The sequence below is a fragment of the Schistocerca cancellata genome, chromosome 1 (assembly GCF_023864275.1).
Source record: "Schistocerca cancellata isolate TAMUIC-IGC-003103 chromosome 1, iqSchCanc2.1, whole genome shotgun sequence".
Taxonomy (NCBI): Eukaryota; Metazoa; Arthropoda; class Insecta; order Orthoptera; family Acrididae; genus Schistocerca; species Schistocerca cancellata.
In genome coordinates, this window is record NC_064626.1 from 367361364 (window position 1) to 367385943 (window position 24580).

Consider the following 24580-nt stretch of genomic DNA (forward strand, 5'->3'; position numbering starts at 1 on the left):
GGGAGAATAGCAGCCTGCATTGCTGCGAAAGGTGGATATACACTGTAATAGTGCCGACATTGTGCATGCTCTGTTGCCTGTGTCTATGTGCCTGTGGTTCTGTCAGTGTGATCATGTGATGTATCTGACCCCAGGAATGTGTCAATAAAGTTTCCTCTTCCTGGGACAATGAATTCACGGTGTTCTTATTTCAATTTCCAGGAGTGTATTTAAAGCGCGTTGCAGACATGGCGTGGCACAATGCATCGATTCGCCTCAGAATCTCATAGGTATTGATGAGCCATTTCAATACTGATGATACACTATGTGATCAAAAGTATCCGGGCACCCCCAAAAGCCGGCCGGAGTGGCCGAGCGGTTCTAGGCGCTACAGTCTGGAACCGCGCGCCCGCTACGGTCGCAGGTTCGAATCCTGCCTCGGGCATAGATGTGTGTGATGTCCTTAGGTTAGTTAGGTATAAGTAATTCTAAGTTCCAGGCGACTAATGACCTCAGAAGTTAAGTCCCATAGTGCTCGGAGCCGTTTGACCCATTTGAACACCCCCAAAAATATACGTTTCACATATTAGGTGAATTGTGCTGCCACCTACTGCCAGGTACTCCACATCAGCGACCTCAGTAGTTATTAGACATCGTGAGAAAGCAGAATGGGGCGCTCCGAGGAACTCACGGACTTCAAACGCGGTCAGGTGATTGGGTAACATTTGTGTCATATGTCTGTAGGCGAGATTTCTACACTACTAAACATTCCTAGGTCCACTGTTTCTGATCTCATAGTGAAGTGGAAACGTGAAGGGACACGTACAACCCAAAAGCGTACAGGCCGACCTCGTCTGTTGACTGACAGAGACTGCCGACAGTTGAAGAGGGTCGTACTGTGTGATAGGCAGACATATATCCAGACCATCACACAGGAATTCCAAACTGCATCAGCATCCACTGCAAGTACTATGACATTTAAGCGGGAGGTGAGAAAACTTGGATTTCAGGTCATGCGGCTGCTCATAAGCCACACATCACGCCAGTAAATGCCAAACAACGCCTCGCTTGGTGTAAGGAGCATAAACATTGGACGATTGAACAGTGGAAAAACGTTGTTTGGAGTGACGAATGACGGTACACAATGTGGCGATCCGATGGCAGACTGTGGGTATGGCGAATGCCCGGTGAACATCATTTGCCAGCGTGTGTAGTACCAATAGTACAATTCGAAGGCGGTGGTGTTATGGTGTGTCGCGTTTTTCATGGAGGAGGCTTACAGCGCTTGTTGTTTTGCGTGGCACTATCACAGCACAGGCCTACATTGATGTTTTAAGCACCATCTTGCTTCTCACTGTTGAAGATCAATTCGGGGATGGCGATTGCATCTTTCAACACGATATAGTACCTGTTCATAATGCACGGCCTGTGGCGGAGTGGTTACACGACAATAACATCCCTGTAATGGACTGGCCTGCACAGAGTCCTGACGTGAATCCTACAGAACACCTTTGGGATGTTTTGGAATGCCGACTTCGTGCCAGGCCTCACCGACCGACATCGATACCTCTCCTTAGTGCAGCACTCTGTGAAGAATGTGCTGCCATTCGCCAAGAAACCTTCCAGAACCTTACTGAACGTATGTCTGCGAGAGTGGAAGCTATCATCAAAGCTAAGGGTGAGCCAACACCATATTGATTTCCAGCATTACCGATGGAGGACACCACGAACTTGTAAGTCATTTTCAGCCAGGTGTCCGGATACTTTTGATCACATAGTGTATGATACGACACTCGTGGTATTGGCGACGCTCCTCTTGATTGGACTTGCCAAAATAAAAAGAAAAGAAAGGAACGTGGTTTGGCACTGTTTCGAAATATGATTGGCGTTCTTAGTACCATACGATTCAGAACTGTCGTATTTCCATCTAGCGCGATACTCGCTAAAGGAACGATAACTGTTTCGTGTCTACATCTCTCTCGTGCAGGACTGGTAAGAGGTCTTTTGCTTCATGAGTGTGGTGGCAGTTGTCGCTGCTGATTGTGATAAGCACTATATACAAACCCTGCACCTGTGCGTCCCCGGCGCCCCTCTCTGCTTGGCTCCCCATGCTGCGGCTTGCCCTGTTGGGCCTTAAACCAGCCCTGCTCCTGTGCCACCTTTTTTTGGTTGAACTACCCACAGTTGACTGACTTCTCAAGGTCTGGATTACAGTTATAGGGGACTGGAATGCAGTTACAGGGGAAGGAGTAGAAGAAAAGGTTACAGGAGAATATGGGCTTGGGACAAGGAATGATAGAGAAAAAAAGTAACTGAGTTCTATAATAAATTTCAGCTATTGATAGCGAATACTCTGTTCAAGAACCACAAGAGGAGAGGGTATACTTGGAAAAAGTCGGGTGATACGGGAAGATTTCAGTTAGATTACGTCATGTCAGACAGAGGTTCCGAAATCAGAAACTGAATTGTAAGGCGTACCCAGGTGCACACAAAGACTCACATCGTAATGTAGTAGAGATTAAGTTTAAGAAATTAGTCAGGAAAAATCACTACGCAAAGAAGTGGGACATGGAAGTACTAAGAAATGACGAGATACGCTTGACGCTGTCTAATGCTATAGATACAGCAATAAGGAATAGCGCAGTAGGCAGTACAGTTGAAGAGGAACGGGCATCTCTAAAAAGGGCAATCACAGAAGTTGGAAAGAAAAACGTAGGTACGAAGAAGGTAACTGCGAATACTGCATTGGATATATGAAAGAAGTAACTACAAAAATGTTTAGGGGAATTCATGAACACAGAAATACAAGTCGCTGAGGAAAGAAATAAATAGGCGGTGCAAGGAAGCTAAGGCGAAATGACTGCATTAAAAATGTGAAGAAATCAAAAAAGAAATGATTATCGGAAGGACTGACGCAGCTTACAGGGAAGTGAAAATAACCTTCTGTGAAATTAAAAGCAAGGGATGTAACATTACGGGCGCAACGGAAATTTCACTGTTAAAAGCAGAGGAGAGAGAGCGGATGGATGGAAAAAGTACATTGAAGGCCTCTATGAGGGAGAAGATTTGTCTGATGTGATAGAAGCAGAAACACAAACCCATTCTGAAGACATAGGCGATCCAGTACTAGAATCAGAATTTAAGACAGCTTTGAAGTACTTAAGATTAAATAAGACAGAAGGGATGGATAACATTCCATCAGAATTTCTAAAGTCACTGGGGGAAGCAACAAAACGGCTATTGACGTTGTTACGTAGAATGGCGTCATACCATCTGACTTTTGGAAAAATATCACCCACACAATTCGGAAGACTGCAAGTGCTGACAAGTGCGATAATTATCGCACAATCAGTTTAACGGCTCATGCTTCCAAGTTGCTGACAAGAATAATATATAGAAGAGTGGAAAAGAAAACTGAGGATGTATTAGATGATGATTAGTTTGCTTTTAGGAGAGGCAATTCTGACGTTGCGCTTAATAATGGATGAAAGTCTAAAGAAAAATCAAGACGCGGTTATAGGATTTGTCGCACTGGAATAAACGTTCGACAGTGAAAAATGGTGCAAAATGTTCGAAACCCTGAGAAAGATAGGGGTAAGCTAGAGGGAGTGGCGGGTAATATACAATATGAGACAAGCGGGAAGAATAAGAGTGGACGATCAAAACCGAAGTGCTCGGATTAAAAAGGGTGTACGACAGGGATGTAGTCTTTCGTCCCTACTCTTCAATCTGTACATCGAAGAAGCGATGATGCAAATAAACGAAACGTTCAGGAGTGGAACTAAAATTCAAGGTGGAAGATATCAGTAATACGATTCTCTGAGATTGTTGCTATCCTGAGTGAAAGTGAAAGAGAATTACAGTGTCTGCTGAATGAAATGGACAGACTAATATGTCAGAATATAGACTGAGAGTAAATCGAAGAAAGACGAAAGTAATGAGAAATTGCAGGAATGAGAACAGCGAGAAACTTAACATCAGATTTGATAGTCACGAAATAGGTTAAGATAAGGAACTCTGCTACCTAGGCAGCAAAATAACCAATGACGGACAGAGTAAGGACATCGAAAGCAGAGTAGCACTGGAGAAAACGGCATTCCTGAGAAATCTACTAGTATAAAACATAGTCCTTAATTTGAGAAGAAATTTCTGAGAATGTACGTTTGGAGCATTGCATTGTATGGCAGTGAAACATGGACTGTGAAAGAACCGGAACAGAAGAGAATCGAAGCATTTGAGATGTGGTGCTACAGACGAATGTTGAAATTAGGTGGACTGATAAGGTAAGAAATGGTTCAAATGGTTCAAATGGCTCTGAGCACTATGGGACTTAACTGCTCTGGTCATCAGTCCCTTAGAACTTAGAACTACTTAAACCTAATTAACCTAAGGACATCACACACATCCATGCCCGAGGCAGGATTCGAACCTGCGACCGTAGCGGTCGCGCGGTTCCAGACTGAAGCGCCTAGAACCGCTCGGCCACACCGGGCGGTTAGGTAATAAATGAGGAGATTCTGTGCACAATCGGAGAGGAGAGGAATATGTGGAAAACATTGACAAGGACAATGGAGAGGATCATAGAACATCAGTTAAGAAATCAGGTAATGACTTCCATGGTATTAGAGGAAGCTCAGGAAAGTAAAAACTGTAGAGGAAGACAGAGACTCAGATACATCCAGCAAATAATTGAGGACTTCGGTTACAAGTGTTACTCTGGGATGAAGAGGTTGGCACTGGAGAGGAATTCGTGGCGGGCCGCATCAAACCAGTTAGAAGACTGATGACTCAAAAAAATTAAAGAACGTCATACCCGTCCTTGACAGTAGTAATTATTTATTTCATAGTTTCGATTTCGGTCTTTGGACCGTTATCAAGTTGTGCTGCGAAAGCTAAAAGAATACAAAAATGAAACAAAGCGTGTATATACAGAATAGCACTTGTAGGCAGTAGAACACTACAAAAATGGTGGAATAAAGCCACCACATTTTGCTTCTGCACATGTCAGACTTTAAAATCCTCCAAAATTTATACATATCGTCATCAAAACTAAACCTTTTCTCTTTAGGAACACAATAACATCAGACGAGCGCAAAGCCCTGTGCATAATGAAATGACGTAAATTACGTGAATTGTTATCAGTGTTAACCTCCTTCACGTTTTTGTATTATTATATCTTTTGAGATACCACTTGATAATGGCCCTGCCGAAATTGCAATTGTGAAATAAATAATTTGCACAGTCAACGCAAATATGATGTCCTGTAAAAAATACCTACAAAAAACAGCAAAAGCTCTCATCGACGATAATCAAAGCAGAACATGAGATCATCATTGCACTCTCATGCTCTATAACCAATTATGTAGAATAAATTTCTCATATTTCACGTCTATGGTGACAAACTTTAGATCCTCAGACTACGGGTTTCTGTCAGGATTGACCATCTTCAGATCTGACGATGTGAGTATTGCTTCAGTATATTAGGACATGTTTTCTATAACACAGATTTGAAGATGGTCATTGCTGACCGAAACCAGTAGTCTGAGGACTTACACGTTTGTGACCATGGACGAGAAATGAAAGAAATATATTTTACATTTTCGGGTCGCTGTGCCATTGGCAACCATGTTGCAGCTTGTGAAACCAATTGTGTTGGCCGACGGAGCTCGACACAGAGCAGTTACTCACTTTTTGCACTAACCTTACATTTCCTTGGAAGCAGCATTCCTCTGAAGCCAATAGATAGCATGGAAGCGATAGTACTACTTTAGTATAACATTCGATAAACAAATCGAGTATAACATTCGATAAACAAATCGAGACAAAAGTGGAAAAGGAAGCCAGGCTTTAGCACTAAGATCACGGGGTCGAATCCTTGTCGGACCATTGAATATTTCAGTCTGCCTTTAATCTAACCTTCACCCCTCAATGATGTGAATATATGCCAGAGACGACATATCGTTCAGATTCCTCGTTAAACTGTAGGTCCCCGTTCCCTGGTAGTATCACTGGGGCAGGTTCTTTCTTCTTCTTTTAGTGTTCAACCCTTAGGTTGGTCTGCAGTATAGCGCCATTCCTCTCTTCTGTCTGCCTTCCTCTTCATTTACACGTACGTGTTACATCTAACATCATTCATGATCTGTTGCTTGTATGATATCCTTCGTCGCCCCCGCCGGTTCCTTCACTTAATAGCTCTTTTTGCTATTATTCCAATAATGTTGTGTCTTAGGATGTGCCCTACAAGTTTGTCTCTTCTTGTTTGGATGTGCCTCCACAGATATATGGTTTCCTTTACTCTTCTAAGCACGTCTTCAATTGTTGTTTTGTCTCTCCAGCTGATCTTCATCATCCTTCTATAGCACCACATCTCCAGGGCCCCTAGCCGTCTTCTGTCTTCTCTTCCCATTGTCCGAGTACCACATCCGTACAGGGCCACACTCCAAACGAAAGCTTTCATGATACGTTTCCTCATTTTCAGACTGATGTTCTTGCTGGTGAGTAAGTTCCTTCTCAGATTAAATGCAAATTTGGCCTGCTGTATTCTGCTCACAATTTCTTTCCGGCTTCTACTATCCCTTGTGATTTTGCTTCCCAGGTAGGTAAATTCCTCTATCACTTCGAACTCCTCTCTTACAGTTCTGATTCTCAGAGGTTCATATTCTGTTTCTGTGCTGCATACCATCACTGTAGTCTTTTTCTTGTTTATTCTCGTTCCATACTGATAGCATAGAATCCTTTCCATTGTTCTGAGTACTTCATTTAGATCTTCTTTTGTCTCCGTGACTATAACAATATCATCTGCATAACGTAGCATGTCTATCTTCTGCCCTTCATTTTGATTCCCACCTCAGTAGTTTCTCGAACTTGGTCTGTAGCTTCCTGGATGTAAGCACTGAGTATAAGAGGAGAGAAAGCACATCCTTGTCTTACCCCTTTTCTAATATTTGCTTCTTTTCTTGGTGTCAGTTCCTAATCACTGCCACTTCATTCTTATAGAAACTGAGTATCACACGGATGTCTTTGTACTTCATTCCACTGTTCCTCAGCACTCTGAACACCTCTTGCCAGAAAAAGTTATCAGATGCCTTTTCCAGGTCTACAAAGGCAATATAAGTTCGTTTATTTTTCTTTAATTGCTTTTCGATAGGGAGTCTCAGCGCCAGAATCGCTTCTCTTGTTCCTAATCTCCTTCTGAAACCATACTGATCTTTACTCAGCATATCCTCCACCTTCTCTTCAATTCTCTTCAGAACTATTATTATGAGAATTTTTGATGCATGTAATATTAGGCTTAAAGTTCGGTACTGTTCGCATTTTGTAGTTGCTGCTTCTTCGGTATAGGAACAATGGTGCATTTCTGGATTTCTGTCGGTATCTTTCCTGTGTTGTAGATGGACCTAATAAGTTTAAGCAGTATCATTTTCATGCTGTCACCAGCATTCTTTATTAGTTCTGCAAGGATGTCATCAATACCCATTCCTTTGCTGTCCCGTAGTTCTTCTAGTGCTTCGTCAAATTCTTCTTGCAGAACGCTATTTCCCTCGTCATCTTGATCTAGTTGCTTTTCTCTTTCTATTACTTCCCCGGAGCCGCGCGGAGTGGCCGCGCGGTTTGAGGCGTCGTGTTACGGACTGCGCAGCCCCACCCGCCGGACGTCCGAGTCCTTCCTCGGGCATGGCTGTGTGTGTTGTTCTTAGCATAAGTTAGCTTAAGTAGTGTGTAAGTCTAGGGACCGATGACCTAAGCAGTTTGGTCCCTTAGGAATTCACACACATTTGAACATTTGAACTTCTTCGGAAAGCGATGTTCCGGCGTACAACTCCTCAATGTATTCCAGGTTAGTGACACGCAAGTCGCTGAAGTGGCGTTCAATCGAAAGATTTGCACCAAGCTGTTGAGCCACACGGATCTATCTTTAGAAATGATGCACTCTGCAGTTGCAGTATTTCGCAGTTTGCCTAACGCTGAAACCGCTGGTGTTGCAGCTGTACTACGACCCGACGGCGCTGAACCAGCAGATCGACCAGCTGCAAGTGCTGGCCTTCGACTACCGCAACCCGGAGCGCGACCCCAAGGAGGCCGACTACCCGGCGCCGCTCTACCCAGCCGGACAGAGGGACTCTGACCTCTCGGTCGACGGAAACATCCGCTGGTTCCTCGAGAACTCATTCCCAGGTCAGTACGCCCGCTGCTGCTGCTGCTGCTCCGGATCGGAAGGGCACAAAATCTTATTACACACTTTTTTATTTAGTTCATATTACTCCCGACGTACTGTTTAAGAGCGACCAACACAGAAAACAAAAAATGCTTTAGTCTGTAGTCCCACTTTTATTTTGTCCAATGGCTACAGGTTCTCGTACCAAGTACCATCATCAGACCATCCTACGATCAAAAAACAAAAGTACGTAATTAAAATACTCTATAAGAAACAGTTCCAATTTTTTTTCTCTGATAGCTAACTTCTGTATAGATTATAAAAGTGGATGTATGTATGCGTGTTCCACATCTCCTCCTAAACCAATGGGTCAAATTCGATCAAACCTGGTACACATACCACTTACTGTCTGGGAAGAACTGCTGAGGAGATAAGAACAATCTCCCATTGACGTGGTGTGGTTCAAATGGCTCTGAGCACTATGGGACTTACTTCGGAGGTCATTAATCCCCTAGAACTTAGAACTACTTAAACCTAACTAACCTAAGGACAACGCACACATCCATGCCCGAGGCAGGATTCGAACCTGCGACCGTAGCGGTCGCGCGGTTCCAGATTGTAGCTCCTAGAACCGCTCGGCGACGTGGGGTGGATATAAACGGAGTGACATAGGAGCTGGACATAGAGAACGGCAAGAGGAGACTTACAAAGAGACGGGGGAGAATGTGGGCAGAGAGGGAGAGGAAGAGATGGACAAAGAGAGGGGGAGGAGGAGATGGCCAGAGAGAGGGGGAGGAGAGGATGTATAGAGAGAGGTGGAGGAAGAGATGTGTGAAATATATGACGTGTGGCGTACGTGTATGCGGGCGAAGCCGTGAGTAAGAATCTAGTGTGTTATAATTTTCAGTAAGAAGAAACAGTCTAGGTTGCAAATTACAACAGAAGCTTTTTTTCGCCATTTTGAGGTATTTTCAGAATTTATTTGGGAGTTGCAGGTAATGTATTAGCCATAAGTAGCCAAAAGTTTGACATGCGCCTTCGGCGGAGCTTACATATATGTTGCCGTGTGTTCACGAGTACTTCAAATTGTGTTGCAGTAATTTACGTTTCAAGATCATAAGTGTGGCTCTATCATAATATCGTTGTTGTATGCCACCCTAAAAGGAGCAAACCACAATTTTTGCTGCTTATGACCAATGCCCTACCCCCAGTTTCCAAATAAAATATGAAGATGTCTCGAAAAGGCAAAACGCGTAAATAAAGCTTCTGCTATCATTTGAAAGCAAGACTATTTTTTCTTACTGAAAATATATCATTGAGGCTGCTGCACCATAGCCATGGAGTGGGAGGATTTATATAGCATGGTGTAAAGGGCAGCCTTAAAGTATAGCCAGCCCCTCAGCCCTGGCACGAAATCTTCAGGCTCGCTTACCCGAGTAGGTGAACCATATACTAAAAGTAAAAGTCAATGCCGTGCATTAAAGATGCAGATGCGGTCAGAAGTGTTTAGTCCTCCCCTATTTAAAAAGGTTTTTATTTCTTAAATAAGTCTCACAATGCAAAAGATATCTAAAAATAAAACTAAACATCACATAAAAGTAGGGAATGTAAAAAAGATTTATACAAAAAAAACAAAAAAAACAAGGAGTGGAACAGTCTCCTACGCAATAAAATATTAAACGCACAATAACACATCTAAGTTGCTACGTTTCCATTTTCCTTTGGTAAACATTGTGTACCATTATAAAATATCGATTTCATCAAATATCTTGTAATCAAGTATGCGTTGTCCATGAAATAGCATTGTATACTGAAAACCTAAATAATTTTTATTGACAAGATATCCAGCACCCAGAGGAAGTAGCGGCTCATCCTGGCTGTGTATTATTCCCGAGCTGACAATCTTCGACCGCATTTCCAGTTTCGTGTTTATCTCTGCAGTGTCCGTGTGTTCGGCGGCGCGGCATCACGTTTCCTGCACACCGTATCGCAGTTCACTAAAGCCTCACTGCCGTGATGATGACTCGTCAAATGCAGCTTGTAGTTGCAACACGCTACATCGATGGGTCTCTGTATTAGGAGAAGACCACAACACTAACCCATGCAACTATGTATGTTGTTAATGTAGTAACATTCTGACATTAAAATCCAATGCTTATGTCCCTATCTCGATGGTACTGTATAACTGTAATCGATGAGAACAGTCTACATCCAAAATTTCCTCGTACACCTGCAACTTAAAATAGTCAGTCAAGTGCATTTACACATCATGGTAGTTGAAAAATCAGTCACTATCATCTTACCTCTGAGTATCAGGGGTAAGGTGCTGCCTACAGCTTAAGGTTGCACTTTATACCATACTTTAGTTATCACAGAGCATTTTATGATTGTAGGCGGGCCTGGTGATGGTGTTTGGTACCGAGACCAATAGTCGTTAGACAAAGTAAAACTACATAATAATTTTTGTGTGCTAGTTGTTTGTCATTACTGGATGGAAGATCCCGAGAGGTTGTCCTGCGGCCTATTTGCAAAGGATTTCTTACTTCGCATACAATGCAAGCTTGCCTTTGCGAACTGTGAGTGTGGCATCTTAAATGTAGCTGTCGAATGTATGAGACTGTAATTAGGGGGTTACGATGTAGAGTATAGTGTCCTGTTTGACGAGAGAGAGAGAGATAGAGAGACAGAAAAAGAAGAGGTTGGAATCCGATACCGACACATAGCCCACTCTTGTTGAAAACCACTAAGGGGGCTGCTGAGCCAAACGATGTATGAAATGGACTGATTACCGTCAGCTGTGTTTCATGCCCTCACTACACTAGATACTGCGGAAATGTTTGGCTTTTAACATAAGACGTTGGCTCAAAGTGTAGTTATCATTAACTGTACCGCGTCCATCTTTCCAAGTCTTACAAGGAAAATATTGGCGATTAAAATTTCTTCCACCGCCAGTATCCGAGCCAGCTGCCTGGGTACAGTCATGGTTCCGCAGACAACAGCAAACGTTTTTCCGTGAAAGCACTGACCATCTAGTCTCCCAGTGGGACAAACGTATTAACAATTGTCGCGATTACTTATGAAATATTAAACAGTTTACTTACTTGTTTCCATCTTTGTCATTTTCATTAGGATGTCCCTTATAAGTATGCAGTCTTTGAATACAAGCAACTGTATAAAAAGTTCTTGGATGGGGAAGAGGAACAGGACAAAAAATAGTGTCATACAAAGAATATAGTCCTGCCAGTGGTTAACTGTCGTGAGGTGAGGTATGAAAAAGCGAACCTCTACCGTCACAGGTTGGGTGCACCTAAGACTGAAGTCAAGGTAACAGTTTATTACAAAAATCTAAAAAAATAAAAAAGGTGGGTTTTAACAGGCTAGTATATTTCTTCTTCACCTTACCATGAGGCGGGAAAGTTTGGGACATGTAGCCAGTATCGAGTGACAAATTTCAGAGAACATTACGGACGGTCTAAAGTGTTGTCGTGTCCTTTCGTGTGCCAGCGAGAGTGATGATGCCTTACGTTTTTTGGTATGAATAATAATATCAATTGTCGCCTGTAAGGCGTTGGTGGAGACAGGAGCTGACTGATACTTCCTCTTTGTCAGAGTGGGGACCCCCACTTGAATTCTTTTGCTCAGCGTCCCAACTATACAATACTATTGGTTTATGAGTTCACTCGAGCGGAAGCTAGCAACAGAGTACTTACAGCAAGCCTGGTATGTGTCACTGTCTTCGCGACTAACAGAGGTCCATAGTTTACGGTAGCAGCTGGTATCAGCCTCTCCATCTGGGCCAGTAGACCCAGTAGTTCATGGCATAGAATTGAAGTCGGTGGGACCCACAGCAAGAGCTTTTGAGTTTCCTCAGTTTCTCTCACATTGAGACACTACCAGCTGTAAGCGCAGATCACGACAATATGTTATGCAGTAAGAAAGACTTTAAAGTGTCCCGCTTTCTTTTGCGTACAGCTAGCAAGCTGGTGCTCGGCATCCCGACGTTCGCCCGCACGTGGAAGCTGACGGAGGACAGCAAGGTGTCCGGCGCGCCGCCCATAGAGACGGACGGCCCCGGGGACCAGGACGCGATCGTGCAGACGCCCGGCCTGCTGGCCTACCAGTCGGTGTGCACCCTGCTGCCCAACCCCTCCAACAAGGACAAGCCGACGACGCTGCGCCGCGTCAACGACCCCTCCAACCGCCTCGGCTCCTACGGCTTCCGGCTGCCCTCCGGGGACGTCAACGGCCTGTGGGTCGGCTTCGAGGACCCGGACGTCGCCGCCTACAAGGCGCAGTACGCCAAGACCAAGAGTCTGGCCGGCATCGCCTTCTCCGACCTCACCCTGGACGATTACAACGGCATCTGCACTGGCGAGAAGTTCCCCATTGTTCGGGCTGGAACGCTGAAACTTCGTTCACCGTAGTTCGTAACAACTTCAGTATTCTCGCAACAAACACACATTTACATCCGTATTTTAAAATAATGTACTGAGATGCTCTCGTCAAATACGTTTTAAACAGCCAGTAATATTTTTATTTTTTCTGCTCCACAGAGCACATTACATCGAACGTGCTTTTCGAGCTCGCGACACAAAACCAGATTTTATAGTCACAGTGGAAGAATTACACATATTTTAACAATGATATCTATGACTGTGCTACACGAAGTGAGTGAAATAAAGATCTTCTTTCCAAACATACAACTTTTGTAGTTTTCTTTTACGTAACAACTACTATAAGATCGCTCAGGTTGTCACCTACATGACAAGCGCGGTTTTCGAATCTTCTTGTTTTTCACTAAGTTTCCTTACAGCCAGTTTTCTATCTGCAATGGTTTTTACAGGTATGGGAGTACACTTTCAGCCTCTTATTAGCACTCATCCAGTATAAATACTCTCACAACACAACACTGCGGATCCCGGCGGAGGTTCGAGTCCTCCCTCGGGCGTGGGTGTATGTGTTTGTCCTTAGGATAATTTAGGTTAAGTAGTGTGTAAGATTACGGACTGATGACCTTAGCAGTTAAGTCCCATAAGATTTCACACACATCTGAACATTTTTGAACAACACTGCATACACAGCGTCACTCATAAGTACCTCTCGTGTTTTAAAAGACGACTGTGCAGAAACTGCAATACATAGGGAAACTAACACGTATCAGTGATACAGCATCTGTCCATGCTTTTAACTCACATTACTGGTGTTCGATATAGGCACCATCCGTGGTTCGACGGACATCAATACGTGCGTGCAATTCATTGAAGCTGCCGACACGAATTGCCAATGGAGGAGTAGCAGCTGCTCAGTTTGGAAATCTGGTCATTGTTTTGCCTATCTACAGGCACAAACACTATTTGTCTTCATATTCTGACGTCTTCGCCCCAGTGCAAATAAGCTACTGCGCGTATTACAAATCGAAACTGGAACAGATGCTCTATCCAATCGTATGCGTCATTTTTTTGTAAGTCTTCCAGTTTTTCTGCAGTCATCTTCTGAAACCACCGAGGTGCTTATGAAGTACAGTGTATTTACTCAGCAAGACACCGAATATACCAAAGAAAACGAATAAGAGTAAACAGATGTTCAGCATAATGCTAATTCTTCTTGATTAAGGTAGTCAAATAGAATTGGATTTCAAGACAGTGGAATCTGAAACACACATCTGCTGTTCTAGTACACAGTGTATCTCAAAGGAACGAAGGAGAATATACAACTCAGACCGAGCCTAGGAAGAGATGTAGAAATGGAAGTATGAGATGCCATCTGTAAGGTTTGCTCATTATTGAAAGGGAGAGTAGCTGATCAACTGACTAAAAAAAAAAAAAAAAAAAAAAAGGTTCAAATAGCTCTGAGCACTATGGGACTTAACATCTGAGGTCATCAGTCCCCTAGACTTAGAACTACTTAAAGCTAACTAACCTAAGGACATCACAAACATCCATGCCCGAGGCAGGATTCGAAACTGCGACCGTAGCAGTCGCGCGATTCCGGACTGAAGCGCCTACAACCGCTCGGCCACCGCGGCCGGCTCAACTGACTCACTGAAAGTGTTAGTACTAAGTGTCAGAAAGAAAATAAAGAATTACTAATTTAAGGAGATTACAAGTACAGTTCTTAAACTAATCTGATAGAAGTAATCCAGAGAGTTTGTTAGCCACTCTTAAATTATTACTAGTAACAGATTTGTCTACTTGAAAAACCTTTTTACGTCAAGTGGATTATTACATTGAGACAGATAAGTAGTTATATCACCAACATTGATAAAGGAAACACAGAGGCTGATGAATGATAAAACAATAGAAGATATAGAGAAAGACTGAGAAATGTTGAATTTACAATAAACCCTGTCATCACCATCATCATCGTATCCGTTTATTTCTCAATGCAAACATAGCACAGCACAAAATAGTTTCCAATCGGCTAGATCTTGTACAAGGGCTTCGTCTTGCGTCCAGGTCTATTGCGACACCCAACTTTTTTCTAGGTCGTTCTCCCCCATCACACGACCCATCTTTTTCACGCATTCAGTGATTCATTCGTACACAGCTTTGGTGACGTCATCTTCGGGTACTCTGGAAATATTTGAGATGTGCTCTTTGACTGGGATGGTGAATGTCCGCTCTAAGTGAGTTTCCAGGAGGCTTCATTTGATATAAGGTTTGTTCATTTCAGACCACCAGTGGAAGAGACATACTTCTTAAAAATTTACTGTTCCCTCTTTATTACGTAAGGCATATTTTATTTCGGCCACCGAGAAGTGCAGTTTGAGCATCACTCCAAGAGATTAAAGCTTCTCCTGCTCAGCTCTCCAGACCCCAGACGGGTTGTAGGTCTGCGATAGCTTTCACGATGCCATCAAAGAAACCTTGGGTTATATTGTGTCAGAATGTTTTCATAATGAAAAAAGCACGTATATAAAATGATCAGGACGAGCAAGTAGTTTCACAGTATGAGTAATTGTTTCCATAACATAATAAGTGCTGTACCATATTTAGAAAAGCTGTAAAAATGTCCACGACTATGCTTATCACGTTCAGTCAGACACCTCATATGAAAATAAGAGAAATATAGAATTTTGCTAACAGCGAGACGCCGACAAAAACAATAGAAGTTAACACTATTTCTGTTAGAGAGAATACAGTTCACGAACGGTGGATATATAAAGAATACATATACAGACCATCAGGCAGTCTCACTTAGCTAAATTTAGAAAAAGATAATGTCTTAAAGGACTCTCACAAGTCCTCCTGCCCCCTGCAACAACAGAATGATCACAATGCTGCTGTATTCGCCGAACTTTGTGCTCGCCTCAGTGTCACTTAAGAAGGGACACGTATCTCACATGGTCTATAGTTCAGTACTTCTTGCGGATCCCCAATCAGCACCACGAGCATAACTGGACGTCACTGGTTCGAGCTGAACACAGGGTATCCGTAACGGCATCCATTTTTTCATTTTTCAATATGTCTATGTTAATTTCTTGTTTGTTGCTAGCTGTTAGTGTCCCCCTATTATTCAAAAGCTTCTCACGAATTCTGCCACTGCTCTGTGCCATTGTTGCATGAATTCGTTCGCAAAATTTTTTTTGCACCACAAGACGTACAGTGTCCCAGTATTCGCGTCCAATGCTAAATTGTGTCTCAAGAAAACAGGGCTAATACTATGAACCAGTAGTAAAGCTATAGCGACTCCAGGCCACATTTTTCCTTGGATCCTAATGATGTAATGTATGCGGTTCATTGGCCAAAGTTGCTACGAGCATTCTACTCTGAAACATCTTCACTACAGCTGACTGAATCTCCACATGGTTGCTTCCAAAGTGGTGGAAGCCAACATATGTACAATAAAGTACACCTAATAACGAAACGCAGCCAAACAAGAACTGTAAAATGTGGCTGGGAACCCATCTCGGTGCAGTTTTGTAACGTCGGATGCAACACAACAGCGCGTTTCCTCCGATAGCAGAAGGTTCCTACAACCAACTTGAGTGGGCAGTGGCAATGCAAATGGTTCCAACTGTTTAGAGTCCTTGCACCAAATGGTGGCAACAGTTCTGGGGCGTTCGTGTCTTTCAGCGTCGGTGTGGCTCCAGCTGGATGTTGAAACTAACAACCCCGAAATTCCACACATTTTTTCGCTCTTGTGAATATTCCGAATTAATTGATTGGTGAGTATGAAAAATGCTCGCCTCCATCATTCATTGGTCCCACACACAGGTAAGCCATCGGTGGCTTCACTTGGGAGAGGAAAATTGGTCCGCAGCTCGTGGTCGTGCGGTAGCGTTCTCGCTTCCCGCGCCCGGGTTGCCGGGTTCGATTCCCGGCGGGGTCAGGGATTTTCTCTGCCTCGTGATGACTGGGTGTTGTGTGCTGTCCTTAGGTTAGTTAGGTTTAAGTAGTTCTAAGTTCTAGGGGACCGATGACCATAGATCTGGCGTCCCATAGTGCTCAGAGCCATTTGAACTATTTTTTGAGGAAAATTGATTTTAATGCAGAAATTGAGTGATTTATGTCATTGACTTATTAATTAATTGGTTTATAGGCCTGTAACGACTGTAACTGATTTCATTATTAAGCAATACGAAGCCACGATTTAATTTAACTCAACTTTCCTTCTTTGTAAGAGGAATGGAGGAACAGCTGCTGCCGCGCGGGATTAGCAGAGCGGTCTGAGGCGCTGCAGTCATGGGCTGTGCGGCTCATCCCGGCGGAGGTTCGAGTCCTCCCTCGGGCATGGGTGTGTGTGTTTGTCTTAGGATAATTTAGGTTAAGTAGTGTGTAAGCTTAGGGGCTGATGACCTTAGCAGTTAAGTCCCATAAGATTTCATACACATTTGAACACATTTGAATAGCTGCTGAGGCTTCTCCACGTGTTTTATACATCTCAGAAAAGTCTCCAGGATACTGTCTCACTCCTAACTCCTCCGTGAAGCTCTGTATTGCGGGTATAATTCATTTCTAAAAGTTCGTAATAGACTTTATATATTGCAGCTAAATTTTTCTGCAAAGTATGTGACCCAGTAATGAAATGATACTATTCTGATAACACTGCTCATTCACGATAACTTTAATGGCTTCTTGTAGGTGCACAAGTATTTCTTATATTCTTAGTCGTGCACTGTTGGTCAAGTACCCTGTCGTTAGTTGATTGGGAAATTGTACATAGTGCTTATAAATGCTTAAGTATAGTTGGTTCAAATGGCTCTCAGCAGTATGGGACTTAACTTCTGAGGTCATCAGTCCCCTAGAACTTAGAACCACTTAAACCTAACTAACCTAAGGACATCACACACATCCATGCCCGAGGCAGGACCCGAACCTGCGACCGTTGCGGTCACGCGGTTCCAGACTGTAGCGTTTAGAACCGCTCGGCCACCCCCACCGGCACTTAAGTATAATAAGTGTTTGAGTAACTGTACGAATTGGTAACATTTCATATGCTGAAGTGGAAATGATTCTGTTCTTTCTTTTAAAAAGCATCTTCTGAAAATTTCCTTCCCTGATGTAAGACACCATATCTTTCGCCATTTTCGGGGGAAGAAAGCAGCCGCTAATTTGTTACCCTTACACTTGACTACATAACTTAACTAAACTTGAAACTTCCTGGCAGATTAAAACTGTGTGCCCGACCGAGACTCGAACTTGGGACCTTTGCCTTTCGCGGGCAAGTGCTCTACCATCTGAGCTACCGAAGCACGACTCACGTCCGGTACTCACAGCTTTACTTCTCCCAGTATCTCGTCTCCTACCTTCCAATCTGCCAGGAAGTTTCATATCAGCTCACACTCCGCTGCAGAGTGAAAATCTCATTCTGGAAACATCCCCCAGGCTGTGTCTAAGCCATGTCTCCGCAATATCCTTTCTTTCCGGAGTGCTAGTTCTGCAAGGTTCGTAGGAGAGCTTCTGTAAAGTTTGGAAGGTAGGAGACGAGATACTGGCAGAAGTAAAGCTGTGAGTACCAGGCGTGAGTCGTGCTTCGGTAGCTCAGATGGTAGAGCACTTGCCCGCGAAAGGCAAAGGTCCCAAGTTCGAGTCTCGGTCGGGCACACAGTTTTAATCTGCCAGGAAGTTTCATATCAGCGCACACTCCGCTGCAGACTGAAAATCTCATTCTGGAAACATCCCCCAGGCTGTGGCTAAGCCATGTCTCCGCAATATCCTTTCTTTGAGGAGTGCTAGTTCTGCAAGGTTCGCAGGAGAGCTTCTGTAAAGTTTGGATGGTAGGAGACGAGATACTGGCAGAAGTAAAGCTGTGAGTACCGGGCGTGAGTCGTGCTTCGGTAGTTCAGATGGTAGAGGACTTGCCCGCGAAAGGCAAAGGTCCCAAGTTCGAGTCTCGGTCGAGCACACAGTTTTAATCTGCCAGAAAGTTTCATATCAGCGCACACTCCGCTGCAGAGTGAAAATCTTATTCTGTTAACTAAACTTTCTTCAAAACTTCGCCGTCGTTTTTTTTCTAGTGAGGTCTTTTGTCGATACAAGGATGCAAATATACGAGCAACGACATGTAGGCAAGGCATTAGCGTGGTACACGTGCCACCGACGTGCGTGCCGGAAACGCGGGAGCGTGTTTTTTTCTTGGCTGACGAAGGGCAAACACCGCTAGGCATTCATCGGATACTGAAGAATGTGTGTGGGGCAGCACGGCTGTCGGAAATCTCCGTTGTCTAATTATGCGCAACAATGGGTGCTACAGCTACGTAAAGCACGTCCTCATAACGCAAATGTCGTAATGCGGCAGTTAGTCAACTTAAGTGGGAGACACTCGAGCACCTGCCCTATAGTCCTGATCTCCCCCATGCGATTATCGGGCCTCTAGTTCCTTAAAAAAGGTCGTGAAGGGTCGACGATTCCTGTCGGACGATGAGGTGCAGCAGGCAGTTACGGACTGCTTCGCATAGTAGGACTTGATGTTTTACCAAACAGGTATCTTCAACCCGGTTCGTCGGTGGGACGATTGCGTCAGTGCCGACGGCGATTTTACCTGGTTGCCATACCGACTTTGTATTGTACGACTCTCGAAAGGAACCTTTTTGAACGTGCCTTATAAATTAGAGCATGGAGTTACGAATGCTGTATTTTCAGACTATCCTTCCGCACCCCAATCCATTACGCCACAAGAGGGTCGTATCACTGAACACAAGACTCCATACGATCGTGGTAAGTAATTTTGTGATACCAATGTTTACTCCGAAACGTGGAAACTTATGATTTCAGTTTGCAAAAGGTACGAGATGTTACAAAAAACATTTAAGTGTACTGGGATTTTCGTTCTTAGTTATCTCCAGTTAAACAGTTAAGCTTAGATGGTAGATAGTGGGCCAAAGTGCGTCCTGAAGGTTATACAGCCTCGATGTCTCATATGTGCAGGAGTTCTGTTGCTGTGATTCGAAGCTGGGTAGCCGGAGAAGTAAGCAATCTTTAGCACACTGGGTACAGGTGATTACAGTGTCCTCGGATATCTTTTCTGTTTCAATGACTCACTTCCTTTTTATGTCGTCACACCGCGGACAGGTTTTTATGTTGACAAATGGCACGAATTTTCTGCTGGTTTGTCTACAGCGGTTACCACAGCAGAATGGAAAAGTTCGTAAAGCACTGAAAATCTCGTAGTGCCCCAGCTACAGATCATGGAATTAAAGGGGACTTCAGACCGAATTTGGCTTATCAGTTCCACAAAGCTTGCAGGAGATCCTGACTTGACTGTGGATGCTCAGATTATGCTTCAACTCGACAATTGTTTCTAATAATTATCGATTCTGTCATTAGTAGGTGAGCAGGATAAGAAAAGAACCTCTGAAGAGCAGCGCACTGACCATGATCTGTGCTGAGGCTGGTGAGCTACCACCTGCCATCGGGTGCCGTCTCCTCATGGTGTGGTAGACGAACAGCATCCTCTTGTCTTCCCACCTTCATGCCTTGTATATTGTTGCTTGTCTTCCAGTGAAGTAACTGCAAGAAATTCAAAATGGTTCAAATGGCTCTGAGCACTATGGGACTTAACATCTGTGGTCATCAGTCCCCTAGAACTTAGAACTACTTAAACCTAACTAACCTAAGGACATCACACACATCCATGCCCGAGGCAGGATTCGAACCTGCGACCGTAGCAGTCGCGCGGTTCCGGACTGAGCGCCTAGAACCGCATGGCCACCGCGGCCGGCCAAGAAATTCATCCATGAACAATGGAGCTCATAAAATACATACTAATGAATATCTGTCATCATATTTCTTAAATATGGGTGGAGCCGTTTATCACTTTGTCAGTTGAGGCTGCCAAGCACTTTGTCAAATTTGAATTACTACATAAATAAAAACAAATCTCAACACATTTTTGGCCTCTGTGTACCCTTATCATTAAGTGAGTACATCAATCACATCGGTGTATACACTAACGGATCAGAACATGATAATTTAGTAGACTGCTCCTTCGTATCACCTAATGTGCCCTCAAGTTTCACTGACTAATGAAAGCTATGGTGCCGAGCAGCATACAATCCTCAGGTCACCACTCTAAAAAATTTCTGTATTGTTATCTGAGTCCACTTCAGTCGATTCAGCACCTGTACTCAGCACAGAAACCAATTCAAAACTTCCAGGATAACCCATTTCCCTTACAAATTCTGTAGAGGGCAGTGAAAATATGCTGTATACCACGGTAGAATGGCACACCACGAGCGATCCCCCTGCATGCCATCACTTAGTTGCTGGAACCCAGGATCATGCGTAACCGGAAGGAAGGCTTGCTGAAAGTGAAGGATTAAGTGGCATTCGATTAAACAGACAAACCCCCTCCTTTTTGCCACTGAGACTACACGAGGTCCTCCTAACACCGCTTCGCATAGTTCGTTGATGCATTTAGTTCTTCTTTAGAGGGCACATTCACTAGTGTGAGCGACAAATGTTAGTACGGCAACTATAGTCACTATGCGATGTTTGCTAATAACAGGGTAGGTTGAAATGTGGACATGCCATTGATGTTGCGTGACAATAATGAGCCTATACAAATTTCTCCTCGGCTACCCACATAATTTTAGAGATAAAAGCATATCCATATTCTAACTCTAATTCTAATGCCCTCGGAGTCAATGGTGGTATCAATATTTTTTATACAGTGGTCAGCCAAAATACAATGACCACTGTCCACCCCGGTCAGAATGCCGTCTGGTGGCGTTGAGCCCATGTGACGCGTTAAGGGAAGCGCGTAAGCAGAGTAGAGACGATTAGGGAATCACACGTATCGACGATACGGACCACAAATGCGGAAATTCACTGAAATAACCGATTGCGACAGCGGGTGGATCGTTAAGGCACGATGCCTGGAAACGAGCTTCTCTGAAAAGTCGAAGCTGATAGGTTATTAGCGTGCTTGAAGGAAGGAGACACCACGAGGAAGCGACGACGTTTTTGACGTCCACGTGTAATCGCAGAACGTGGAAGTGAAACTCTTATCCGCTCTGTAGAGCAGAATAGGCCGCGATTGGTGGCTGAGCTGAGACATAGTACAATGCTGGTGCTAGCACATTTTTCGGAGCTCTCTGTTGAGCGAACATTGTTGAACATGGAACTACGCGGCAGACGACCCCTAAGTGTTCTCATATTGACCCAACGGCACCCTCAATTACAAATGCAATGTTCCATTGAGACTGGATCGCCGATCAGTAGAAACATGTCGCTTTGTCTGATATGCCGTCATCCAGGCGAACGGGCCCTCTAAACATGCATTGCTACACTGACGTGGGCAGGTGGGGGCACTCACTTGGGCGTCCACGGGATCTGGGGTAGTAATCGAAGGCACCATAACAACTGTGTAATACGTGGACAACACGCATCCCTTCATTTCCGCAGCCATGGCTTCTTCCATCGGGATAACTGTCCGTCTCACAAGGCCAGATTCTTGTTGCAGTGGTTTGAGTAGCATCATAGTGAACTCACATTGATGTCTTGGTCACAAAATTCGCGTGGTATGTACCCACTGGAAGGCATATGGGACGCTTTCGGGCACAAGTTATTGGCACGTAATTTACGAAGTTGCGTGACCTGTGCGTGTAGGTGCCACATACTTCTGGAAACCTTCCAAGGACTGATCAAATCCATGTCCGCACGACCATTGCTGTATTGGGGTTCAAAGGTGGACCAACACGTTATTAAGCACTTGGTCATAATACACTACTGGCCATTAAAATTGCTGCACCACGAAGATGACGTGCTACAGACGCGAAATTTAACCGACAGGAAGAAGATGCTGTGATATGCAAATGATTAGCTTTTCAGAGCATTCACACAAGGTTGGCGCCGGTGGCGACACCTGCAACATGCTGACACGAGGAAATTTTCAAACCGATTTCTCATACAGAAACAGCAGTTGACCGGCGTTGCCTGGTGAAACGTTGTTATGATGCCTCGTGTAAGGAGGAGAAATGCGTACCATCACGTTCCCGACTTTGATAAAGGTCGGACTGTAGCCTATCGCGATTGCGGTTTATCGTATCGCCACATTACTGCTCGCGTTGTTAGAGATCCAATGACTGTTAGCAGAATATGGAATCGGTGGGTTCAGGAGGGTAATACGGAACGCCGTGCTGGATCTCAACGACCTCGTATCACCAGCAGTCGAGATGACAGGCATCTTATCCGCATGGCTGTAACGGATCTTGCAGCCACGTCTCGATCCCTGAGTCAACAGATGGGGACGTTTGCAAGACAACAACCATCTGCACGAACAGTTCGATGACGTTTACAGCAGCATGGACTATCAGTTCGGAGACCATGGCTGCGGTTACCCTTGACGCTGCATCACAGACAGGAGCGCCTGCTATGGTGTACTCAACAACGAACCTTGGTGCACGAATGGCAAAACGTCATTTTTTCGGATGTATCCAGGTTCCTTTTACAGCATCATGATAGTCGCATCCGTGTTTGGTGACGTCGCGATGAACGCACATTGGAAGCGTGTATTCGTCATCACCATACTGGCGTATCACCTGGCGTGATGGTGTGGGGTGCCATTGGTTACACGCCTCTGTCACCTCTTGTTCACATTGACGGCACTTTGAACAGTGGATGTTACATTTCAGATGTGGCTCTACCCTTCATTCGATCCCTGCGAAACCCTACATTTCAGCAGGTTAATGCACGACCGCATGTTGCAGGTCCACTACGGGCCTTTCTGGATACAGAAAATGTTCGGCTGCTGCCCTGGCCAGCACATTCTCCAGATCTCTCACCAATTGAAAACGTCTGGTCAATGGTGGCCGAGCATCTGGCTCGTCACAATATGTCAGTTACTACTCTTGGTGAACTGTGGTATCGTGTTGAAGCTGCATGGGCAGCTGTACCTGTACGCGCCATCTAAGCTCTGTTTGACTCAATGCCCAGGCGTATCAAGGCCGTTATTACGGCCAGAGGTGGTTGTTCTGGGTACTGATTTCTCAGGATCTACGCAGCCAAATTGGGTGAAAATGTAATCACATGTCAGTTCTAGTATAATATATTTATCCTATGAATACCCGTTTATCATCCGCATTTCTTCTTGGTGTAGAAATTTTAATGGCCAGTAGTGTATTTTGGCGTATCAGTGTAGGTATTTATAATACTTTCTCTTTTTAAAACGACTTTCAGTAGTAATATTCCTATTTCATTCACCTACAATGGTGTACCACTGAAACACGCAAGAACGCCAATGACCACGTTGTCGTGTGCCATTACCCTAACATCAGCAAGAAATACACTCCTGGAAATGGAAAAAAGAACGCATTGACACCGGTGTGTCAGACCCACCATACTTGCTCCGGACACTGCGAGAGGGCTGTACAAGCAATGATCACACGCACGGCACAGCGGACACACCAGGAACCGCGGTGTTGGCCGTCGAATGGCGCTAGCTGCGCAGCATTTGTGCACCGCCGCCGTCAGTGTCAGCCAGTTTGCCGTGGCATACGGAGCTCCATCGCAGTCTTTAACACTGGTAGCATGCCGCGACAGCGTGGACGTGAACCGTATGTGCAGTTGACGGACTTTGAGCGAGGGCGTATAGTGGGCATGTGGGAGGCCGGGTGGACGTACCGCCGAATTGCTCAACACGTGGGGCGTGAGGTCTCCACAGTACATCGATGTTGTCGCCAGTGGTCGGCGGAAGGTGCGCGTGCCCGTCGACCTGGGACCGGACCGCAGCGACGCACGGATGCACGCCAAGACCGTAGGATCCTACGCAGTGCCGTAGGGGACCGCACCGCCACTTCCCAGCAAATTAGGGACACTGTTGCTCCTGGGGTATCGCCGAGGACCATTCGCAACCATCTCCATGAAGCTGGGCTACGGTCCCGCACACCGTTAGGCCGTCTTCCGCTCACGCCCCAACATCGTGCAGCCCGCCTCCAGTGGTGTCGCGACAGGCGTGAATGGAGGGACGAATGGAGACGTGTCGTCTTCAGCGATGAGAGTCGCT

At 44.7% G+C, this 24580-nt stretch overlaps 1 protein-coding gene across 1 annotated transcript in view; it reads left to right on the top strand.

The window, feature by feature from the left end:
* The window catches only part of LOC126174820 (chitinase-like protein Idgf4), a 54312-nt gene extending 41475 nt beyond the window's left edge, over positions 1-12837 (top strand). Inside the window, exons 5-6 of the mRNA XM_049921201.1 lie at positions 7965-8154; positions 12107-12837. Coding sequence (XP_049777158.1) covers positions 7965-8154; positions 12107-12558 — 642 coding nt within the window. The 3' untranslated portion in view covers positions 12559-12837. The remainder of the gene's footprint in view (positions 1-7964; positions 8155-12106) is intronic.
* Positions 12838-24580: the final 11743 nt, after the last annotated feature.